Source organism: Oxyura jamaicensis, chromosome 2, assembly GCF_011077185.1.
Source record: "Oxyura jamaicensis isolate SHBP4307 breed ruddy duck chromosome 2, BPBGC_Ojam_1.0, whole genome shotgun sequence".
NCBI lineage: Eukaryota > Metazoa > Chordata > Aves > Anseriformes > Anatidae > Oxyura > Oxyura jamaicensis.
The window spans coordinates 81,053,916-81,074,266 of NC_048894.1; the positions used below are offsets into that span (position 1 = coordinate 81,053,916).

The window sequence follows — 20,351 nt, forward strand, 5'->3', positions numbered from 1 at the left end:
GAAACTTAATAATTCTCAAAGTTCCAGGAATGTGGTGTTTTTATTCTTTTTTTTTTTTTTTTTAATTAATTGTTTCAGATTTTGAGGGTTTCTTTTTTAGAGAGCAAGTCTGTATTATAGAGGCATTTTCAAATATATACATTAAGAAATATATATTCAAGAATATAAGGTCAGAAGTCTTGAACATAAGGGTATTTTTAAAAGCACTGTGTATGATATCTTAGTATACTATCTTAAAGTAAGTAATGAAGACAATTTTTGAAACCAGGCCCTCCCCAGAAACTAAAATGGCATCACTGAAATAGCACTGGCATTAAAACAGCTGACGATTTAACTTTTGACTTATTACCACGTTTTAAATGCTAAGAGCTGGTCTGGTTATTAGTTATTTTTAAAAATACATAGAGATACAGATAGTCAGTAATGTAGTTTTTCCCAAAAGACTTACATTGCTGAGTGTAAGTATTGATTATTTCTGTAACTTGTTTGTTTGTTGTTGCTGTTTTAAGAAATTGAAAAGTTGTACTTTCACTATGCTTAATATAATTTTTTATAGAGGGATGATGACATTTTTTTTCTGATAGAAAGAAAATGTCCTTGTTCCCTGAAAGAAAGCTAGCAAGAAGCTCTTTTGAGGTTAATGTTACTTGGTGCAGGTTTAAATGTTGTCAGAATCCTGGCATTCGTTCATTTACAAGAGCAGAGCAATGATCGTTCCCACTAAATAAACAATCACAGATTGCAAAATCCAACTAAGTGTCTGAATTGCAGACTGTACTGATTTATAGTTTTTATCTTTCATTCTTACAACACATGGATTTTGATATTTATTGTTGACAGAATAATTCTTTGTGGTTGTTCCGGCCTTCCCGCCGCATGTCATGGGTATGACCATTTTAAGTTAAAAAAATATATATATATCAATAATTTTAGACAATATTTGATTTCCATGGTATCATGTTTATTTTCTTCTGTAAATCACAGAATACTGTCATTTCTGTTATGACTGAGTAACAAGAACAGAAAAAGTGAGTGACCACTCTAAGATTTGTCACTATTTGTAAAATGCTTTTTTTTGAATATTATATATACCAACAGATGAGCGTTTAAAGTAATAGGCAACTGCACATCTCAATACTAGTCATCGTATTGCTAGAAGACAAAACTGTCAGGAATTTTTCTGAATCTGAAAGTCAACATCATTTTTAATCAGATCTTGACTATGATTATGCAGATTTCATTGCCAAATAATTCTGTTTGCAAAATATTTGCCATTGTTGATTCTGAACTCCCATCTGAGGTTGAAAATATTTTTCCATTAGTGGAAAGAAAGGGGAAGAGGGAAAAACAAATCTGTTAAAGTAGTTCTATCTCTTTGGTTGTCTCGTCTTTGGAAAGACCTTGTTGCACCAAGGTCAGGGAAAAGCAATTCTCATATTTCAACTCGAGAGCGTATTTGATCTTCTTGTAATAATAATTTAAAAAAAGTCATAGAAGAACAGAGATAAGTTACAACCATCTAGAATTTTTCAAATTTTGTCGGGTACATCAGAACTTTCCGGTAATTTTAGGGTGGGTATATTTGTGCCATACCTGTTTTGTTTCACTTGTTTTAGCCAGCTTCATGAAAGGGTGAAGATGATCTTCAATTACATTTTATGATGGTCATAATTCTTAGCATATTTCTTGAAACAAAGTAAAAGCCAGAAACAGTTTCCTGGAAAATTGTCCAAATCTAATTTTTGTACAGAAGTCTTAACCACAGTTCTGTATTAGTCACAGTTATTCCAGTGAATGCTCAGGATTCTATAAGAAAAAGCACAGATGTTCAGTCATCATGCCTTATATTTACTCAGTTTTGTTCACAAAAATATTACTAAACTCTGCTTTATTTATCAGCATGTCTATCACACACAGAGTCAATAAGATAGTACACATTTAGTCGTGCTAAAATTTTGGTCAAGCTGATTCTTCTGTTTGGTTTTTTTTTTTTTTTTTGGTTGGTTGGTTGGTTTGGTTTGTTTTTTTCTAATTGTTATACTCTTTATCTTTTAAAATAAAATTTTAGGAACAAAGAGTTTTAATTGCACTCAGTAACTGCCGCTATCTGGAACGTCATACCTTCCTAAATATAGCTGAACATTTTGAGAAACATGGCTTTCAAGGTGTTGAAAAAATAACTCAAGTAAGTGAGAACACTGGAATGAAGTGCCATTGCTTGAAGGAAACAGTTTGTACTTGTTTTATTTTCAATGGAAATTAAGTGAAAGTGTTCAAATGACTCTTGAGTGAGCCTTCTACAAATGAGTGAGACTCCAAACATCAGTTCATGGATGCAACAATAATGATGATATGGTTGTATGCATTCTTATAAGGCTTAGGTAACTAGTGTAGAAAATACGACTTCTTCAAGATTTGTATGTTCACGGGCAAAGCTTATCAGATTTCTCAGTAAAGCTGTTTAATGTCACTGTGTTTTCTTAATGCAGAGAATAAAAGATCATTATCTCAGAAATACATTTGATAAATTATTTCATCTGGCAATCTGCATTACTGATAGCTGTTGTTCATAAACTAGTTCAGGTTTTTTGTTGTGTTTTTTTGTGTGTGTTTTTTTTCGTTTTCAAAGAACGAAAATGTCAAAGTGGGCGGCAGTAGCTGTCTCATTTTCCTGCCTTTTTGTAAAGATTAATCATTTTTTATGAGAAATGTTGTGACTTAATCCTTAGGACCATAAAGTTGGTGTATTTCCAGAAACATTTGTTGATTGGAAGTAAAATGTTATCTCTTCCAGTATAGAGTAAAATATTTCACTTGAACTGATGTTTCTACTATATAGTACATCCCTAGTCCTCTTCTGTCTGAATGTTTGAATTTTTGTGGCTGAAGTTATTTTGAATAACATTTAAGTGTGGCTGGTATGATTTGTATTGATACTTCAGTATATGAAATTACTCTGGATATTATCATTCTTTGATGCTGAGGCAATCAAGAGATGAGCTACAGGCAGTTAGTGTTGACAATATAGGCAAATGAGATGTACTATATATTCAACGCTCTGTCTTGTACAACCGCATCATAGTATTGCCTTTAAATGTCTAGTAGGTTTCCAAATAACAAAATTCAAATGTTGAAGTCACAGATTAATTTCAAATTTATTTTAATCCTTGGAAAACAGGGACTGATTCAGTCCTAAATATCTGGTACAAATCAGTCGATAATGCTATCTAGCAGGATTTGGATAATCAAATAGTATCATCTTAAGATAGCAATTGTTGAAACCTTCATTAATTTTAAGAGAGGTTATAAGTTCACAGAGGTTTAGGAGGATTGGATGATTGTTTCAGTTTTTTTGTTATGTCACCTAGCTTTCTTTGTCTCTTTATTTAATTATTTATTAGGTTAAAAAAATACAGCAAGGAATTGGCATTTTTTTTTTGAAAAATAGGATTTGCTGTTATCTGAGGAGACTTGAAACAAAACTATATATTTCACTTGTTAGCTTTGTAAATTGAATTTTAAAATGAACTTCGTATTTTATGTTGGTAAAAACTATTTGGTAGGTTGTGCGTTTTTTCCGAGTAGAAGGAAAATCATTATTATCTCCATATTCTGGGGAAAAAAAAAAAAAAAAAAAAAAGTGATAACCAAGGACATTTTCTTACATTCTACGTATTTATCTCTTTTTTTTACAGGTGCAAATATATAAGTTGCATAAAAATGGCCAAATTTAACCCTCTGTTTTAGTGCATGCCATCTTTGCTCATACTTAGAACATTCACCAGTAATTTCATTTAATTTCTACATAGCTATTTTACAATTGCACTTCCGCAGTGATTTTATCATCAGTTTATTCAGTTAGCAACTGGAATAAAATGTGTGCATCCCAAGATAGTTATCATAGCTTCTTGATTAAACTTCTGAATATAATTGTCTCCAAAGTTCTGGTGTTCAGATTGTGCAAAGTAGTTACTAAGATAAAGGCTCAAAATGGCTTTAATACAAAAATTGAAATAGAAGTTCACAGCAGAAATGTATCAATAAGAAAATTGTATATTTTTATAAAAATATATTTTACTCCCCCTACTTGGGAGTCAGGAAAATGAGTATACACAACGGATGTTGTTGAGGACATCTCTTCCCCGTCACACCCCATCCAGGGCACAAAATAGCATTCAGAAGAATTGTTCCATCTTGTAACCTTTCCAACAGCTGCAAAACAAGGGTACCTGCCATTATCTTAATTGTGCACTGAATTTGAAACAGGTTGAAGAGAACTAATGTGAAGAAAGGGAAGAAAAAAATGTAGGAAACATGCAGGTCGTCTTTTTCTTGAGTGACTGCAGAAGTAGAAGGTGTCATCATTTAATTCTAGAACACTTTGTTAAGGACAATCAAAGCAGTTCCACAGATCCTTTGAATGGTGCATGTTGGTGGGAACTTCCCACTGGAACTTGTATCCTTCCACCCTTGACTCATACCTAAGTTGAAATCGTCTACAAATTCTTACTGTCCTTAATCGTAAGAAATTGGAGCGAAGTATCTTTTAAAACTCATTCCAGGTTTGCATCTCTGCGTTTCTGCGTAAGGGGAAACTTATGGTTTAGTGAGATTGCATTACGTTTTTGAATGTTTTCTTTTTCAAGTCTTAAGTGTCAACAGGCTGTGAGGTAGAAGAGGAAGTAGGAGAAGGTAGTCTTGGTTCCTTGCTTGCGGCCAAATTCTCAGTGCTTTATGAAAATCCTGTGCTCAGGATATATAGATCTTCTTGTGACATATTAGAGGAGGTTCATCAGATAGAAAATCAGGAAAGTGATGGTCTCTGTTACTTCTGATCACCAACTTCACCACCCCAACTTTGCTGAACCTAGCAGATTATTTGACCTCATTAATACCTCTGCTTTCCCATGCACTCATGATCGCATTCCTGAAGGCTTGCCTCTCTGTCTATTACTGACTCAGAAATTGCAGTTTACTTTTCTCCTCACTTGGCACTATACAGGCATGCCAGAGGAGAGCATAGTTTAGAAACATCCATGCAATGAAGAAGCTTTATCCTTAATTCTGCAGCTTGTAGCATTAAACCTTTTGTCTGGTTTTCGCAGAGTAAAGAGTGATAAGTTTTCTTTCTTTCTTCTACTGAATTCCCAGTTTTGTCTAGAGCACTTTCTCTGCATCCTCATATTTACAACCCTGTTGTTTCTGCAAATTATCCTATTATATAAATCTGCTTTTTTCCCTACTGGTTGAGGAAAATGAGCAATAGTGTAAAAGCTTTACTTTTCTATTTCTTAAGCTCTTACCCATAAACATAAATACATATAACCAGAACTCACATGGTATTTTCAGTGTATTGTGTCTGCATTTAGCATACATTACCGTGCTAAAATACTGACTTTCTACTTTAACATTTTATGATATGTGTTGTGTTCCAGAATTGCTTTAGAAGCTGAAACTACAGAAGGGTAACTGTGTTTAATAAAATAGGATTGTATAAAATTTAAAGTTGTTCATATACAACAAATAAATTGTATATATCCCTTCAGCTTTCAGTGTGGCTAAGTGTTGTGAAGTACTAAAAATTGCATTGAGAGCTGTTAAATTCTGCAGGTGTTTGTGAGCTGCAGCTTATGCATCTGTTGTATGGAGATGCCTTGGAGTCGAGAAGTTCACATTCATGGTTTCAGAAGTCAGAGGCTCCTTAATGCAAGCATTTTCAAGTACACAGCTGATAATGAGAAATTGTAATGCTACAGTTGGTAGATTTTAAGTATCCTAATAAAATCTTAACGTTTTATGATGGAAATTATTATCGGCATATTTTAAAACATTGGTAAAATTCAGTTTTTAGTTGATGGAAGATCAAGACCTCCAGACAGGCAAAAGAAAATCATGCCAGTAGACAGTTATGGAATGATCTGCCTGCTTTGGTATTTCTTGGATCTTTCCCAAAAATACTTGTTGCTGAGCACCATCAGGAAAGATTTTATAGTGGCTAGGATGGACAGAGAATATGGAATTTCCTGATTTTTTCTATATACATTTATGAACTGAAATGTGTAAGTAATTGCTACTCTTTACTGAAAATTAAAGATGATGTTCTAAGGTTTTTGTGTATGTAATTTAATTCATATAATTAATGACTATGTTTTGATTGTTTGTTTTTAGGTTAGTATGGAATCCTTGAAAGAGCTGGATCAGAGACTGTTTGAAATGTACATTGAATCCAAGGCAGATCCTATAGTTGGGTCATTAGAACCTGGCATTTATGCAGGATATTTTGACTGGAAAGATTGTCTTGTTCCAGCAGGTAAATATCTGCTTATTAAACTCTGAAATTATTTTAACAGTGATTGATAGGAACTAAAATATACTGTACAATTAAAAACTTTTTTTCTAGTCTGCTTTTAACTTTTGACAAGTTCTTATTATAAGTTTTTCTCACAGATTTTACTTAGTTCCTAAATAATTTTTGAAATAGCCCTGAATGATTAAAGCAGCTTTTATCATTGATAATCTCTTTAATGCTTGTTTTTTGTGATTATTTTGCTTCATTGCTTAAATATAATAGAAATTATTATAAGAGACATCTTTGCTATTTTCTTATGAAATTCATTGAGATTGTTTGGAATTTTTTTCCAAAGAATCTGGCCACTTTGGTAATAGACATAATTACAGTTCTGAAAAGGTAAAATTATGAGCAAATGCATACTATAAAAGTAGTTCAGCAACAATTGTTAAACCATTGAAGAAGGGCAGGAATGTGGTATTTAGAATGACTGAGATGTTAGTCATTTATTTAGGTGCTTTAAGAGCCTCCATTTTAAGGAAGCATAATATGAATCTGATTTTTTCAGCAGTGAATACTGTGCACGTTAACATTTAGGTCCTTTGAACATCATATTTGTCATTTCTAAAACTAATCCAGCTAAATCACCATATGAATGTCTAGCTTATACGAAGTTGAAATTAGTTCTACTAACAGTACTTGGAATTTTGGAGGTGATCCACTATTAATTTTCCATAAATCAATGATTGACATGACAATTTGTACTTTCTTGGTTTGATTGTTTCTCATAGTTGTATATAGCAAGCTTAGTAGAAATTCTGTGGTACTTTGATAGGGAGGTAATTACAAGAAGCACACTTGTAATCTGTGAATCAAGAGCTGCAGTGCTTGCTCACTGGACTGTAAATACGCAAAAAAAAAACGTAGGGTTTGTGACTTTTGAGAAAAATATCTCTTTGATCTTTCACTATTACTTTTGTGCTTGGAATATATGTTCTAATGCAATATACAGCAGAAATAACTTAAATTTTCATCTTGTACATTCAAATTTATATATGAATAACGCATAATTTCTCATTGTGCTTGAAGTGTGTTTTTGCTTGACATGATTGTATTCCCACAAGCAAAGAAAAAGTTGTTGTGTCAGCTTTTTACATGCTCAGTTCCCGATTCAGTGCATTGGGATCTACTTATGAGACTCACACTACCTTTAGGATTGTTTTGTAGTATTTTTTTCATTTAAAGAGAATACCAAACTTCTATTAGAGGTGTACCTTAGTCTGTTTATTTTCCAGTTCGTTGTTGGTTTTACATACTTTATCTGCATCTTTTTCACAAAATTCAAAGTGAAGATGGTATATATTAGCCTTCTCTGCATATCATAGTGCTGCACAACAGGTGTCAATTTAAAGTAGTAAAAAAGTTTTTCTGTTAATCCACAAAGTAAAGGTGTTAAGAAGAACACGTAGTCACTTCTTCACAAACTTCACCTTTCAGATGGATAAGTCCTGTCAGATGTACTGTATTGAATATTGGTATAAAAGGTGTGACTTTAGCTTCAGTTTGTCTTTCACCGTAATTTATATGATCTTGAAAATATGTGGGGATCTGAAGATAAAGTTAGTGACTGGGAAAGCCTTCCTTTTGGATGAGGTAAATGGATTTCATTATTGAAGAGGACTGGGAAAAAAAAAAAAAAAAAAAAAAAAAAAAAAAACATATCTAGTGGAAGTTAGCATCTGTTCTTCAGTAGTCTTTATGGCTGCAAAACTTAAAAATTTGATTTGAGTCATTTGGCCAATTTAGATCTCGATTTTTGTAGCCTTGATTTTAAAAAAGAGAAGTGTTGATGGTGTTGGCAAGGCCAAAAACATTTAGGTGTCAGTTGTGTTCCTGAGTGGTGCTATAAGTGGTATGTAGTATTGCATAGTCAAAGTTATTTCATGTTCGTTAGTGGATACAACTCTGCTTGATAGCTAAGCCATGATAATTTGGGCTGAAGTTTGTTGTATGGTGTTACTGCATTAGCTTTCCAATGTGCTCGTTGTAGGTTGAGGGTAAGTTTTAACAGTAACAGTTCTGGTTTTAAAAGTAAGCAGTGGGCAAAGACATCAATTTGCCCGTATTTAAAAGATAAGGTAAGAATGTAAGTAACTTCACTGTTATAGTCTGAAACTTTCAAGCATTCCATCTGGAGACTGAAAACTTGACCGGAGTTGGGGCCTATTGATGGCATGGATAAACCTTTTGCAAAGGACATTTTGGAAAAAAATGTAACTATGAAAAATCTCAGGAACTGGTTAGGAATAACATTTAAGAATTTCCTGATAATGATTTTTTTTGTGCTGGTAATCCACCCCACAACTTCAATCCTGCAACTGTTCTGAAGAATTGTATTGGTCAAACACTAGCAAGTACTCTGTTCTTGATGCTCCCCCTGCTGTCACCTAGCAGAAGGAAGAAACTGGAAGTTTGCATTTAAATGCAGAGAACCAAATCTGGATTATCTAGGAAGATAATGGTTTTGGGTAGATGGAATTGTTCATGGGGAGAATATAAAAGTGGATAGAAAGTAGGGTGGCTGAAGTGGGAGCAGCAGAGTGGAACAGAAAGATTGTGAGAAAGACTGAGATCAAGCAGGGAATGAAAGTGGAAAAAAGGGGGAAAATAGGCCTGGCTAAGCAAGGTAAACATAAATTAGGGTAGCGTTTAGAAGTAGAATTAATACAGGAACAGATATAAAGGGATGCTGCAAGCAAGAGACAGACCTGAAATGAAATGCAAATAAAAAGGCAGAGAGGCCTGAGCCCGTGTAGATCAGTGAGCTTTTCAGAAACTGGAGCAGAATCCAAGGAAACACCTCAATCTTATGCTTTCAGCAAGTACCTGTGAAAGGCACTAGTAAAGTGTATCCTCTCCCCTTCAAACTTACTTATGTAACTGGTGACTTTCTTTGCAGAGCTGGCAGAAATTATTTGTATATTACTAAATACCTACTTCAGGCAATAAATATTACATGCTATATGTAGAATCACTGAGAAACACGATACACTAAATGTTTTGCTTTGCCAATGCCATCAGCTTTATTTCTTTTTTTTGAATCAAGGCTAGAAAAGTTAAGGTCTACATCATTAGCTAATCGATATAAATCTCAAATCAATATAATTCTACTGTGTAGAGGTTACATATATGTATTGCTACCAATTCTGTTGCTGAGCCATATAGACCAATGCAATAAGAAAATTTCCTGTTTTCCATTCTGCTTTTCTGTTTGCTTTCTTTTAAAAGTCAGTAAGAGTTATTTGCAGAGAGCCTACACAATGACAGTCAAGTATAATTTAGTTTTTAAATAATAACATTATTTCCAACATGGGAACACTTGACTTGCTTCACCAAATGGAGGCCGTTTTGGAGAAAAAAAATGGGTTTTAAATTAACTGGATCTGTTACAGGCAAAAAATCTACCCTCAGCTGTAACAGATTTTGAAAAATCAATGGGAGGTAAAAATGGTGGAGGCAGGATTTTGTCCCTGCCTCTGCAGGTTTTTTTGTTTGTTTGTTTGTTTGTTTTTTGTTAACTCAATTGAGCATTTTTGTCTTTATTTTTTAAGTGCCTGCTTTGAATCCTGTCTATTTGAACGTTCATGTTAAATATACTTGCCTGAAGTCTTGTAATGTATCGACTATTCAGCAAAATCTTACCAAAAATCTTCATAGTCTATACTTTACATCATTAATGCCCTTCCAGTCATTTGTCTTAAAGTATGGGGACACTATTTCCTTACATCATATAATTCTTGGGAAAATATAAGAATGGGAAATACTGTAATAAATAAACAGTTTTGAAGAATAAATTAGAATGAAATTAAGAAACCCACCTTTTAAGCAAGTTTGGAAAAATGTTTAATACTGAATTTTTATACCCTGCTTCTCTCAGTGTGGAAAAAGCATACACCCTGCTCTGTTAGGTAGTTGTCCTGTAATTATTAGATATTTACTTATACATATGTTTTTTGTTACAGTTTTAAATACAGGGGAGGGCAAATTGTTTGCATTGGGCAAATTTTAATTTAGCCTGTGTGCTAAAACTTTTACTACTTAGTTTTTCAATATATATGCTCTTTTCAATATGAAAGTTCGGAATGTCAGTAAGAACTTGTACACAGTGCAATTACACATTTGTCCCTTTATTTTGATCTAAGGAGTAACTCACTGCTGGTGGTAAAAGGCAGCATGATTAACTTATTTATTGTTAATAAATAACTTTCATTTAAATTTTCATTTAAATTTCAGTGTCGACTTCTGAGTCTTTACAACAAAGTCTTCAATTTTAACATGCAATAACAATGAAATCTCTTTTTTTCCTAGAAACATTGTTCTAATTTAGTGTATGTTTCTGACAGAATTAAGAGAGATGTAAGTGATAATAAGAAACATAGTGTTAATCGGTTGCCAAGTATGTTTTTAGATTATTTTCGTTTTGTGTATAGTGGTCAATCATCTAGTTTGTTGTACAGGTTTTTTCCCTCTACATTCAATCTTTGTTCTTTTTTGTTCTTGTTTCATTGTGTTTTATTTTGTTTATTTCTTTTTTAAAATTAATTTAAAATGCATACCTTTTATCTCAGTCACCTGACAAGTAAAATTAGACTCTAATCTCTTCTGGATTTCAAACCCTCGAGTCTTTCTGAGGGTTAATGAAGTGGTTGTGTTACTTTGAATTTGGATAGAAAAGATTTCTGTGCACTGAAGTTTGTGCAGTACAAGCAAAGGTATTTGTAGTATGGGGGCCTTCAGTCTTTTAGATTATTAATATGCGGTGTGCATGCAAATGTCAACTATTTTTAATAATGTAGCAAGGTTAATTGCATTTTATTTGCTTATATACAGCTACTACGTAAATTTGAGACTATAGTCAGTTTGGCTGTACTTACCACACTGTACTTGTTTATTTTTCTAAGGAATTCAAATACAGTGATTATTTATGAAATGCTGGTCTGCTGTGCAGTCTAGGCAACATTCATTCAAAGTTCACAGTATACAAAGTTGTAGAGGTTAGTCTACCAATCTCAAAATATGTATCTTCTGCATTTCACTGGCATTTTTTGTAGTATTTAAGATTTTACATTGCATTGCATTGAAAGTTTCAGGTGATCTCACACTTTCATATGGAAGTTGATTGTTTGTGGTTTTTTAGAAATTCGTTCCGTACTTGGCATAAACTGAGTATAGTAGAGTTAAATCTGAATTTTATTTGTCACAGTAATGGAGAATTGTTTGAAACATTTCAAATATATTAAAATGCCACTCTTACAGTAAAAGATTAAGTGCGTCACATCTGCTAAATCAGATTTGATATACTTGTCACATCTCTTATCTGTTATTTGTCTAATTTAAAAATCTAATAAAAAAATTCTAATGGCAATAGCCTGATGAAAAGGTACTCAACAGTTAAAAATGAAATATCAAAAGGCATATTTAATTTGTACTTACACAGCGACATACTTGTCAACCCTAAGTTTTCTTCTTTTGTTTAATTTGGGGCACCAGCACCCTGCTTACATTTAAGATGACAAGTGCATTTACATCTAAAAAACATTTGGATATAGTAGATTTTTTTTTTTGAGAACTAGGCAATTACTTTTTGACTGAAATGCACAAAATAGTTTGGTTTGAAATCTCTGTAACCCTTTAGATTGCTTCTAACATTTCAAATGGATGGTTTCAGAATTAATCTTACTTGGTTTAGATGATTTTGAATTCTCACAGATCAAACTAGTGATGCCCTGGGTTTAGGAATTGTCTTTCCTTTTGTGCTTAATAAGGCCAAATTCTGCTATTTCAATGCACGGATAAAACACCTGGTTAGTCTTGTTATGTGAACAGAGAGAAAACGGTGTTTTTTGCAGTTCTATTACCTATAAGAAATAGATTATCTAATGTTTAAAAAATGTTTTATGCATTGGCAAATAAAGCTGCAAAAGGACTTGTCAGTTATGCTGTTTTTGTTACAAAATGCTTGTTACCTGTTCATGATGCCGTCATGGATATATTCCTTTACTTACTTATTTTCATCCAGCTCATGGACTAAAAGCAGAGGGTGCAGGCTGAAGCCTTACGTGCCTTAACAGTTTGCCCATTCATGCACTTTGTACAATTGTATTTCATTTTATTGCAGTGTTTAAGTTGCATTTCAGAATGTACAGGGTGTTCGGGGTCGGTGAGAGTGCCAACATTAGTAACTGAAAAGGGAACTTACCTTTAACTGCTATCAACTGCAGCAGCAAAGTGTTTTTTTTTTCTTTTTTATCCAGCAGTTAAGTATAGTTGGGTCTTTTTTCTAAGTCCTGGAAGAACTGAGCTGCTGCCAGCTCATCTTGGAAGTGTGAAGGGAAAAAAAAGGGGGGCTGCACAAAAGCATTTGAAAAAGTAACTGTGGAGGCAGATATGCTGTGTGTTTGTGAAGAAGAATTTTTGAACACTAGTGTTCTTATACACAGTACTTCTTATGTGCTGTCATTACAGTAAGCTGGTTTTGATTCAAACTAACTGCGTTTACAACATCCATTAATAAACTGATATTTTGTCATTATAGCGAAGAAATATTAACGATGTTCTGCATCAGCAATCAAAATCTTACTAGAATGAGTTGAATTCAAAATCCTTAAATGACCTGTCAGCACATATGATACTCCATGTGTTGCGTGATTGCTCTTCCTTCATTTGGCATTCTACAAATAATTCTTGACAGAGAGAATGATGTACTAAAATCTCGAAGGCAGTGGTTATCATACCATACCCGTTAAACTAATTTTGTAAAAAATAATAATAAAATAGAATAATAATTTGCTGCTTGATACATAAGCACAAATTTCACTGCACGTTTCAATATACCTTCATTTGTGTAATTTCATTTTAACCTCAGATTTTTCTTCAATTTCGCTTTCAGGCCTTCACTTTTCATTACATTTCTTACTTCTGGCAACAGTGAGATTTCTTTAACATATTACATTCGTGTCTGAATTATAAATATTAAAGATCATTCTAGCTGGTGAAATGAAGTGGACATCATACCTTCTCAGTCATAGGAAACAGTTACAAAAGATGAGAACAGAAGAAACATCTGTTTCATCGGTTTCCTGTAGCTTCTGCCAGGAGATCTTTTTGATTGCCAACTACTATAGAAATCCGAGTAGAAACCATCCTGGGTAGACATTTCATTCTACACGTCTTTACCTGCTACACAGTGAGTTTCACTTGCATGTAGACTGTATCAGGTATCTTCTTGTGCCTCTGTACACATCTTACATGAAATTTTTCTGCTCCTAAAGACTTTTAGGCAGGTTTCTTGTTGGCTGCTCCCAGGAGACTCCTGACACTACATGTTCATCTGCAATCTAACAGGTCACTTCTTTTGTTTCATCATGCTTTGCACATCTGCCTTTACTCACAGTTCTGTTTTATGATGTTTTCTGCCAGTAAGACTGCTAATAGTTATGTACTAGACTGTCATCCATTTCTCTCCCAACTTCACTTTGGCTTTACCTGCCAAACCCACTCCTGTAATATCTTGTGGCATTTCTGTCTATGCTCTGCTGAAGACTGTGATTTGGGAATCAGGCTCCAAAAACACTTTATCTTTAGAACTTTTCTTTAAAAGTTGGAGAATCTGCATTCTTCTTAGACAAACTGCAAAATTAAGTGGCCAATAGATTATATTTTATTTTTAAAGCAGGAGTATTTTGAAAAGAAAAACAGTATAAAAAATTTTCACGTGAAAATTTTTAAGATGTAAGACAGGCTTCATGTATATTGCTTGAGGAGCTGAAGGAGCACAAGCTTGTATATCTAAAAAGGAGTCTTACTGTGATTTTTCGATCAGACTGTATCCTAGTCTTGTAGCTTGAGAATTTTCTGTTCACATACCCTTTCTAACTGATGGTGATAGAAGTCACTGTAAATACCTAAATGAGATGATTGTTATCACAACTCCAGATATGTCAGTGATAGTAACATCTAACCTGTGCCTTGTTTGAAGCAGAAAACTGGGGATTGGAATCTGTGGTAATGCAGAGAGGAGAAAGAGCAAACATCATTTCTCCTCTTCCACCACCTCCTATTACATGCATGAATGAGGTGATACCACAAAGGTTTGTACTGCCCCAGCCCGTTCAACATAGCATGAGTAATAATAAATCTTGTCATCATAAGAGTGATTCTCAGTTGTCTAACTCATTGGCATAGTGAGTGCTTTCATGTTTACCTGGCATTTGACTGGCAAATACCTTCTTTTGTTTACTGTTATTCTCTCTATTCTATTTTCTCAGCTTACTGTGTGCACTAATTGTTTTGTCCTGAGATCTAATTTAGCCTTTGCAGACACTTGAATTTTAGTAGAAAATGGGGAAAGTTTCATCCCATAAATTTAACATGAGCTTCAGTGTTTGCAGAATCCAGACTTCAGATAATAATCTCTTTGTGTCCATTTTCCTGTACTACGTCACTGAGTCTTAAAATTCCACCATTCAGCAAATTATGACTGTTTATGTAGATCTGCATTTGATCAAAGAGTTCAAAGCTGTTTTCAATAAGGTGAGCTTATTACCAAACATAGCCAGTTATGCATCTTCGTGTAATATAAGCCTAGAAAGTCTGTATTTTCTTTTGAGGGGGAAGAGGACTGAAGAGGGTTTATTTTTCCTTCACCATTGCAACTGTTCGTGACTAGACAGACAGCTTTTTTTTTTTCCCTTCAGATTCAAAAACCAACATATTATTTATTATTGACTTGCACATATTTGTTGAGAACAAGTTTGTGATAGCTAGAGCAACTAGATTTTTCACCCTATTTATACACCTGCCTTCCCAGAAGAGAAGAAATCCCAGAAGAGAAGAAAGAAATACACATATGTAAAAGCCTTGTCTTTGCATAATAACACACTATACTGGAGCTGGCTTTGAACTTGTAAGAGCACCAAAACATTTCCTGCTGAAAATCCATCAAGGAAACTTCCTTCTCTGAAGAAAGAGGCATTGTGAAATCAGACAGCTTCTTGAATACTTTCTTTTGGGTTCTGTATCTTCAAAATTTTTAGACATTTTAAATGTTTGGAAGCCAATGTATCAGATAAGAGCTATGATAAGAGCTTTCACAGTGAAATAGGTAGTTATTTGCTAGAAGATACTAAGCATAGTTTAGCTTTACGTGTTTGTAAGCACATTATTTTCACTTTTAAAGGGAGTTTAGAAGTTAAGGGATTTTATGTGAGATTTTTCTATGGTAGGTTGCTTTCATAAGAGCATACATTTTTGTCAGTTTGATCCCTTTAAAGTCTTCTTCTTTTTCTTTACTGGTGAAATATTCATCTAAGAGAAGAGGGTCATTTAGATTACTCCTTTAATTAACCAGTAACTGCTCTTTGCATGTTGGTTTTAGAAAATGCTTGAAGTAATCAAGTGAATTAGAAAATATTTCCAAAGTTAGAGCTCTCTTTCCTGGAAAGCATTCTGGGGGCATGAAGAAAACCTGCTGGGAATGGAGGAGAAGATCTTTTGTAGGCAAAGTTGCACTTTTGTTCAAAGCCAGCTTTTTCCTGGATGCTTCCCCTCCATATCTATCCTTTGGGTACCCAACCCCCATTACTGTAATGAGGCAGGAAAAACTTTTGGAGCATGGGCAGGTTGGGTTTGTGGGTTGGGCAAATGACTAATTTTTGGAATGAATGGATGGGAGGCGTGGGAGAAGATCTCAGTGATATTTCAGGTGAGTTTAGGAGCCAGTGCTGAAGACCAGGAAGGTAAGGAAGGTATGATGAGCACACGTACAAAAAGGCAAAAACTTAGAACTCCTACTAAACATTTACTGTTACTAGTACTTGTTTTTATTTGCTTACTAGTTTGATTATGAGAAAAATCTGAATGAAGTGTTTGAATGGGCTTAGTGTTAGACTGCTCCTTCAATAGTTACCCTTAGAGGCTAGATTTGTATTATTTTCTTGATAATGATCAATGTAGCTTCTGCAATATTCTTTAACAGTCTGAGGTATAATGAAACAATCAGAGAGGGAAAGAAAGCCACATGCAAAGTAAACCTGTTTGTAGTCTCAAACTGTATTGGGTTGTCCCAGACTCCTCACTTAGGCTTTTTACTTTGGGCTTATTCTCATCCTACAAAGATTTCTTTCCACAAGTGTGCTCACTGTAGATGCTTTGCTTTCTCTCCAGTAATATTTAGCAGAGTAATTCTTACTGCTAAAAAGAGCTTGGGACTGTTCTCTTCTATCCCAGAACAGTTTAAGAGTCCCTTTGGCAGTCTCTAGCCAGAATCCAAAGGCATTCCTGCTTGCACTGCTGCTGCTTGGCTGTCAGTTAGTCTGTGTGCCATGGTCTTTTGTATTGATGCAACTAATTTTTTACTATAGAGCATTTAGCTGCATATGCTTCAGAAATATTACTGAGACATCTCTTTTCTGCTATTTTATATTTAAACATATTTACTCTTTTGGAACAGTTGCATTTTTCATACTGTATCGGCATACAGTTCGATTTCCCATTTTGAGGTTGTCAGTGCTGCAGACAAAATCCTGTTGAAATAAAGACATCTGTTCTGAAAGTTGGGCTCAAGACAGACTGATATGCTGTAGAAACTGCTGCAGAAGAAACTGGGGAGCAGTTCAGTAGATCATATGAAGGCCATGTTCACAGTTTTAAATGTTTGTGTGCACAGGAGCACTTTGAAGCATTTACAGGTCTCAGTATTTGGGAAATTTTGGTGTGCTGTTGTTACTCATGGGTAACTGTGGCTCTTGTTTAATGGCTGATCTGTAGTAGAAGTTTATGCCTGCTGCTGCTTCTACCTAAGTCAGTCCTCTAGCTGAAATTATAAGGGTTCGGAATTTTGCCTTTAAAGTCCCAAGTTAAAAGTTTGCTTTTGTTCTAGGTAAACTCAACTGTGTCAAAACTGCTAGACTTGTCTTAGCAGAGAGCTGCCAGAATGATGACAAACGTTATTAATTCTCCCTATATGGTTCCTATACTTGACACTTGTGCTTAAAGAATAGTTTTGTCATGTTAACCTTTAGCATGTAGGTACTAGTTAGGAACAGTCTGCCGCGCTGTGCGTTCCCCCCCGATAACAATGCTTAGTGACTTGTGGGGATTCTTCAAGGGCTGTACGGATATATAGCGATGCAGCACTTCCTATACCACCTGCGCAGATGCTGAGAATCATGTAAAGATAACTGAAATTTGCCCCAGACGCTTCGTCAGGGAAGGTCAAAAAGCATTGATGTATTTAGTAAACGTATCGGTCAGTTCGTGTTCTGGTTACAGCTTGAAATGCTGCAAATGGGGATTGTGGTCAGTAGTAAAACAAGTACTGCATTCAGGACAAAAGAGGAGTGATAAAAACAAACATTTTCTAATCCCTGAATGTGTACTGTAGCTAAGGATGTTTAGTTCTTAATATTTTAAAAACACTGGTGAAAATGTAGTCTCCAAAATGTACCTTGTTACTTTTGACAGCTAAATAAGCTAGCAGAGTGGGAAAATAGCTGTCTACTCCAAGCTTCGGTAACACTTTCTGCCCTGGGGTATGTTTTTATGTTAAAAATTTTAGTGTGACAGTCTCAGCTTTCTATACAAAAATTCTATGCCAAATACAGCCTAGAGCATATTCTCTGTATAGCCAAGTTATCAAGCCCTTGAACTCTTACTTTTTAAGTGGGAAAATGTGATAGACTTCTAACAGTACAGCAGATCTGTTGTAATAAAAAGCATTTCATTAGCTTAAAATTTCTTTACACAACGAATAGCAATTTAAATTTAATGAAACACTTAAACTTTATTGATGTTTGGATGAAATTATAGTGCTGGACTTGTTCAGTGGTTGAAGTAATTCAAAATTATTAAAATCCTTTACTTTGAACTGTGAAAAATCTTAAGCTTTCCAGTTATCGTGGGTCACTCCTGAGTCCAGATAGCTTCCAAATGTTAAATTTGGACTTGAACATTTTTTAAGGATCTATTGTTCAGGTCATGCAAAGACATTCTTCATTTCAAACTCTTGCCCTTTTCAAAATGCAGTTTGGATTCAGTGAAACTTGGAAGTGAAAAACTATGAAATAGTAAGATTGGAAGCCAGTGAGAGTTCTCACCTTCACTCTAATAAATAGGATAAATAGGCAATCTCACTAGGTTGCTATGTGCCTAGCAATTTTTTTTATCTTTTTTTTCTTTTCTTTTTCCTTGCAGAGTCGAGGGCAGCAAGTGCTTTTTGCTTGTTTGTTAGTTAGTTAGTTTTTTTGCTGCAGTAATATCTCTAAAGCTGCCATGGTACGGTTCCAAGTCACTACATATGTAAACACACAGATAAATAACATTCTACACTAAGTCCAGCTTATGGCATTTTTTGGTCATAAATGTAAAGTATACTCTTGTGAGTAGTTGATTTACTGATCCACAGGCATTTGACTTCCTCACATGATGCAGTCTTCAATACCTACATTGGTAGAAGTAAGGACTGTCTGAAAGTCAAAATGATGACTACCTCTTCACAGTCATCACAGGTTATCACATCTGTGAAAAAGAAAGTACATTTTACCATAGAAACTGAATCTGAGAATTTTCCTTTGTGCATCTTCCAAGGAATACACTAGATCTGTATGTAACCAAAGTCCCTTTCTTCCGTTAGGTCTTTCCCATGACTCTGTACTTCCACCATGCCTGCAGAATATTGCTGCCTATCTATGTTTGCCTGTAAGCTAATACCCTGGCATCGATTTGGTTGCTGGTTTACTGAATTTAATTAATAAGGACAAATAAAAAAACTGTGTATTGACAAATGCACAGGCAGTTTGGAAGAAAGTATGTAAAAATATTAGCAGTCAGTTTTGTGGTTTAGTTCAGTGTGGTGATTGCTTGCATTTTTTTGAGTTAAGAACATTCACAGACCTTTGCAGAACTGACATCCAAAAGTATGGGGTTGTATGTTATATCAGTGCTGCATCATAGAAAAAGTTACTTTGACCTGCCTGTTCCAATTGTACTACTGATACAATTCAACAGCAATAGTAGAATTATTTTTTTAAGTTGCTAACAAAACTATGCTGTAAAAGACAGAAAAAAAAAATGTGTGTCTTACTGCTGCTTGTAATCCCTTTGCTCAAAACATCACTTTTCAGGTTTCTTATTTAAAGTCACTTTTTAGAAGTCCATGCTCTGCTTTCATTTGCTGTGTTTGCTTTATGATTTACTTACCAAAGTATATCTGTCTTAAGTCAGCATAATAAGCATAGGATATATGGATATGTTGACGGGTGATTATTTTTTTTCCTGTAGCTTGCAGGTCAGACAGATGCAGGACATAACTGGACACTAAAATTTTAGTGTCTGTATTGTTCCGAGTACTTTGTTTGTGACATTAGCCTCTTTTGGATCAATTGGCTTCAGTTTTCTGATTTCTTATAATAATAATGTTTGAGTGACAAGCAAAGTAAATTCATAAACATAGTATATCTCTAAATCCATTCTTCGTTTATGAAATTGCTGTCATTTTGCATATGACAGGCTATTATTACAGTAACAGTGACTTCAGGAATTGAGAAGAACACACAGTTTCCTGAGCGAGTCTGTTTTGAAAGGTTTTAATAATTTTAGGTTTTATAAAATCATGAAAGGACACCTTCAGGGTGCCTTAAAAATGATGTGTTTGAAAGAAATAAATGAATATTCTTGCAGACTATGCTTGGTTTGTGTTAATGAAAGGAAATATTGCTTGAGATTTTTGGATTCAACTGTTCTCAGTTTTGATAGAGATGTTGATTTTTAGCATAACTTTACAGTTAACAAAATGACTTGCTTTTGCCATTGAACTGGTCATCTGGTATCTTTATGGTGCGTATAGCTACCCTCTTTTATCTGTGAAACACATCTTTTTAAACTGTCACCTCTTGCCGCTGCATAAATCCTCCTGTACCGGGACATAGGGTGGCAGTGTGAAGGGTCGGTTTATCTTGCTGGCTTCGACCCCTCACTGACATCTCTTGTCACTGTCACTCAGCAC

General features: G+C 34.5%; 1 protein-coding gene and 1 long non-coding RNA gene across 2 annotated transcripts in view; one reads left to right on the forward strand and one right to left on the reverse strand.

Annotated features, from left to right (window-relative positions):
* Positions 1 to 20,351, forward strand: part of EXOC2 (exocyst complex component 2) — a 130,374-nt gene that overhangs the window by 86,134 nt on the left and 23,889 nt on the right. The window contains exons 22-23 of the mRNA XM_035317173.1: positions 2,069 to 2,185; positions 6,169 to 6,310. Of these exons, the coding sequence (XP_035173064.1) occupies positions 2,069 to 2,185; positions 6,169 to 6,310 (259 nt within the window). The remainder of the gene's footprint in view (positions 1 to 2,068; positions 2,186 to 6,168; positions 6,311 to 20,351) is intronic.
* On the reverse strand, positions 158 to 18,874 carry LOC118161626. The gene is made up of 3 exons (XR_004748108.1): positions 18,864 to 18,874; positions 18,125 to 18,129; positions 158 to 296 (listed from the first exon to the last, which is right to left on the reverse strand). It is a non-coding gene; the product is annotated as an uncharacterized LOC118161626 (long non-coding RNA).